Source organism: Leiobunum rupestre, chromosome 11 (assembly GCF_980474605.1).
Source record: "Leiobunum rupestre chromosome 11, qqLeiRupe1.1.hap1, whole genome shotgun sequence".
Taxonomy (NCBI): domain Eukaryota; kingdom Metazoa; phylum Arthropoda; class Arachnida; order Opiliones; family Sclerosomatidae; genus Leiobunum; species Leiobunum rupestre.
Window position 1 is genome coordinate 25,193,793 of NC_143394.1, and position 4,680 is coordinate 25,198,472.

Below are 4,680 nucleotides of genomic sequence, written 5' to 3' on the forward strand. Positions count from 1 at the left end.
AAGCTGGGGCTGGCCACGAGCGCGCGCATAGCCGGGGTTTACCCCGAAAATTTCCAAGGCGCCAGCAACCGGACTATACGTCGCCAGTGCCCATCCCGAGCATTGTTACAATATACGAACTATTTTGAAAAAATGCGATATAAAAGAAAGGAAATGTGGGGCTTTTCCACAATCCTTTTACAGAACTATTTACAAAATTCAAGAATTATTTTAGCACAAATTTTACAGGTATATTCTAAACTACACTTATACAACATTAATTAATACAATATAAAAATGAATATTTTTATTAACAATATTTAATTTCGATTCAAGCTCCTTTTTCAACACTCCCCCCGTGGATACTTTAGGTATTCACTCTTTCGCGTCTTGAATTTCTAAATTAAATATCAGTTGCACTGGTCTTTTTATTATGTTTCCATTGGAAACGCGTAAAAAACACGATCGAATTTTTCCATCGCGCCCTAAATCAATTTTGGTTACAACTCCCATTTTCCACGATTGTCGCGGCAATTTGTCGTCTTGGATTAGCACTACGTCGTCCGGTTTAATTTCTATTTCGCGATTTGGGTTTTCACTGTGATGAGCCGATCGTAGCTGCGTTAAATATTCTTTTTGCCAGCGATTCCAGAGCTGGCTCATTAAGGTTTGCCGATATTTGAGACGATTTTTTAGTTCTTGGCGTTTTAACGTTTTGTTTTGTTCTTCGTATTTCGTCGGCGGCAACGCGCACAGTCTTTTACCAACTAAGAATTGGGAGGGTGTCACTGGGCTCGGCTCACGAGGGTCGTTGTACACGTACGAGATCGGTCGCGAATTTATGACCGCTTCTGTTTCGGCTAGTGTGGTTGTCATTTCTGATAAATTTAACGAGGTATTTCCTAACACTCTTTTTAACGTGGTTTTAACTGACCGGACGAGCCTTTCGTACATGCCACCGTACCAGGCGGCACGCTCTACAATAAATCTCCACTCTACGCCTTTATCTCCGAAATAATTTCTAATTTTGTCATTATTTATTGAGTTATACATTTTTTGCAAATCAGCATCCGCCTTCTTAAAGGTCAGTGCGTTGTCTGTATAGACGACACTTGGGATTCCCCTCCTGGCAACTATTCGTCGGAAAGCGAGCAGGAATTCATCTGTTGTTAACGACAAAACTAATTCTAAATGTAAGGCGCGAGTCGTGGCGCAGGTATAGAGACATACGTAAATTTTTACTCTATTTTCGCCCGGAATTTTGACATACAGGGGTCCGCAAAAATCAATTCCCACTATTTCAAACGGGTCCGACTGCTCTATTCTCACTCGAGGGAGGGGGGCCGATTGCATTTTACCGGCCTTTGCCGTTAATCTCTTACATTTAAAACAATTGTTTACGACTACTTTCGCTAATTGTCTACCGGCTATCAACCAGTAGCGTTCCCTCAATTGCGTAATTGTATCACTAACTCCGCCGTGCAAAACTTCATCGTGGGCCTTTTCGGTTAATAATCTAGCGTATCTATTTGTTTTAGTAAGTAAGATGGGGTGTTTTTCGTCCCTATTCATTGAGCTTTCTTTTAACCTACCACCTACTCGTAAAATTTCATTTTCGTCTAAAAAGGGCAGAAGTGGTTTTAATTTTGAACTGGGATTTAATTCTTCTTTATTTTTAATTTGGGCTATTTCTTGATTAAATTCCGAACCCTGAATTGCCTTTATCCATTTGTTTTCGACTATTCTCAACTCTTCTACCGATATGGCTACTGTTTCGGGGTTTTTCATTTTTCTCGTTTTATTTAAAAATCTATAAACATAAGCCGTTACTCTATAAGTTTTTCTAAGCGAACTATACCTTTTCAAATCTATTATTTTGTGTACTCCCGTGTCTGCCTCACATTTCACGATTAATACGGTTTTGCGTTCCTCCTCTAATACTTCCGGTGCTAATTCGTTTTGGTTTTGTAATCTAGGCCAATTTTCTTTTGATTGTTTTAAAAACGAGGGACCTTCCCACCAAAGTTTATTATTTTGTAGGTTTTTCGCGGAAACCCCTCTTGAGGGTATATCCGCTGGATTCATAATCCCCGGGCAATGTTGCCAACTATCTATTTTTGAGTCTCTTCTGATTTCAGTAACTCTATTTTCTACAAAGGGCAGCCAGTTTTTATCCGTTCTTTTAATCCACCCCAACGCCACTGTGGAGTCCGTCCACATAATTATGTCTTTAATTTTTCCGTCTAAGACGTCTTTAATTGATTTGACTACTCTAGTTCCTATTAGGCACGCCATAAGCTCTAGGCGAGGAATTGTTTGAGTGGGTTCGGTCAATGGGGCTACCCTGGTTTTGGACGTCACGAAAGTCACGCCTATTGTTTGGTCATTAGCTATATATCTTACGTACACAACGGTTCCGTAAGCCTGTTTTGAAGCGTCACAGAAACAATGTATTTCCGCTTCGCTAACGTTTGCCTGAGCCTCGTGAAAGTAATATCTGGGTAGATTAATTTCATTTAAGTATTTTAACTCATTGTGCCATGACTCGAATTCTAAAGCTAAGGGCGTTGGTAATTCGTCATCCCAACTAATTTTTAGGCGCCACAATTTTTGAAATAAAATCTTTCCCCTAATCACGAATGGAGAGATTATGCCTACGGGGTCAAAAATTTGCGCTACGGCGCTGATTACATTTCGTTTGGTCTTTTTTACTCCCCTAAGATAGTTTTCTAATTTTGATAAATCGAAGGAAAAACAACCCGAATTTGTATTCCATTTCAATCCTAAAATTTTGATTTCTTCACCCTGAACTTGCGTAGGAAAAAGAGCCTCATTTTCCCGCCAAAGTTTCCTTAATTCGGGGCTATTTGTTTCCCATTTTCTAAGGCACATTTTAGCGCCGAGCATTAACTCTGACGCACCCTTGGATAGCTCGTAGGCCTTTTCTACATTTTCCTCCCCCGAACAAAAGTCATCTACGTATAAATCCGAATTGAGCGCTTCTTTAACTATCGGGTGAGCTGTCTCGCTATTTTCAACGTGCAGTTTTATAGTCGACGCGAGGAGAAAGGGTGAACACGTTATTCCGAAAGGAACGCGCGCAAATCTAAGTGTTTTAAAATTGTCTAATATTATTTGGCCATTTTCCTCGATCACCCACAAAAATCTAACACTATCGCGGTCTTGTTCAGACAGGGCTACCATTAAAAAAGCTTTTTCAATATCGCTAACTATCGCGACGCGATGTTTTCTAAACTTTAACAACAAACGCGTAACGTCGGGGTTTAAATTGGGGCCCGGGGCCAAACAATCGTTTAGGGAAGGCGCTTTGTTTACGTGGGCCGACCCGTCGTATACGATTCTGGTTTTAGTGGTCAAATGGTCTCTTTCCACCGCTTGGTGGGGCAAATAATGCACACCTGGCCTATCGGTTTCTATCTCTCCCAAGGGAACTTCTTCTATAATACCCATTTCTAATTGTTGGTCGATGACCTCTTTGTAATCGGAATAAAACGACAAATCCGTTTCAAATCGTTTAGCTAAGTTACGCATTCTTTTCAAAGCGACCGTTTTATTATCTGGCAATTTGTCTCTACAAACCTTCCACGGAAATTTCACGTGGTATCTATCGTCTATAAATTTGGTGTTTTCTTTAAATTGTTCGATTAGTAATTCATTTTTTACGCTATCGGTTTCCTCGGTTTCATTTATACCTAAGCTTTCGTACTCCCAAAATTTTTGTAGGGTGTTGTTTACCCGCCTTTCTTCTACAGTGACCTTGAGGACCGAAGTTATATAACTTCCGGCTGGGGTGTTCGAATGACTGGCTGGACCCTGAATAACCCAACCAAATTTGGTTTCTTGGGCAACTATATTTGGACTGTACCTTTCGAATTTACCAGTCGCGATTTCCCAATAAAAATCTCCCCCTATTAGCACGCTAATTTCACCATTGTCTATCTCGGCCATTTTTCCGTGGTCGTCGGCCAGGGTTAAACCCTTTGTTTCCATAAACTCTTCTATTTCTGGGGAGTTTAGGCTAGCTAGGGCGTTGCAAATGAAAGGCACCTCTACCGCTATCAACGTTATTGTTTTCTTGGGGTTTAATTTATTTTTAAGGGTCAATTTTACCCTTTTCCTAATCATTTCTACAGGCTTTTCATTTCCAAAACTACATACTCTAAAGTTTTCTTCCCCAACTATAGGCAATTCTAATTTTTCCGACAACGTTTTTGTCACGAAGGTTACCTGACTCCCCCGTCCAGGAGTACTCTTATTGTTTGTTTGATTGACGGGACCTCTGGGTGTGAAACTAGAACTCTCGCAGTTTGCAAGAGTACCCCTTTTCTTAACCCCTTTTCAACAGATGCCACAACCCCTACTACGCTATCGCTATCGTTTTCCTTTTGGGCTTTTTTCGAGCCTTCTCCTTCTCTGCGGGGTTTATTAGCGCTATTTTGTTCGCATACAGCTATGTTATGCCCTTTTCTACAAATTTTGCACGAGCGGAATGTGGAGGGACAATACCTAGCCTGATGATTTAATCTCAGGCAAATGAAACATCTATTACTATCGTTTATCAATTTTCGTTTTTAATCTATAGTATGATTTACGCAATTAACGGTTCTATGAGTACTACTTTGACAAAAAATGCAATACGCATTTTCACTATTTTTGGGCAATTCTATCTGAGCGGCTACT

The 4,680-nt window shown here is 40.4% G+C and overlaps 1 protein-coding gene across 1 annotated transcript; it reads right to left on the bottom strand.

Moving 5' to 3' along the window:
• Positions 1 to 354: 354 nt before the first annotated feature.
• On the bottom strand, positions 355 to 4,125 carry LOC149922035 (uncharacterized). Its single transcript, XM_090162226.1, has one exon. It carries the CDS (start codon positions 4,123 to 4,125, stop codon positions 355 to 357), a length of 3,771 nt encoding a protein of 1,256 aa, XP_090018352.1.
• Between the last annotated feature and the right edge of the window lie 555 nt (positions 4,126 to 4,680).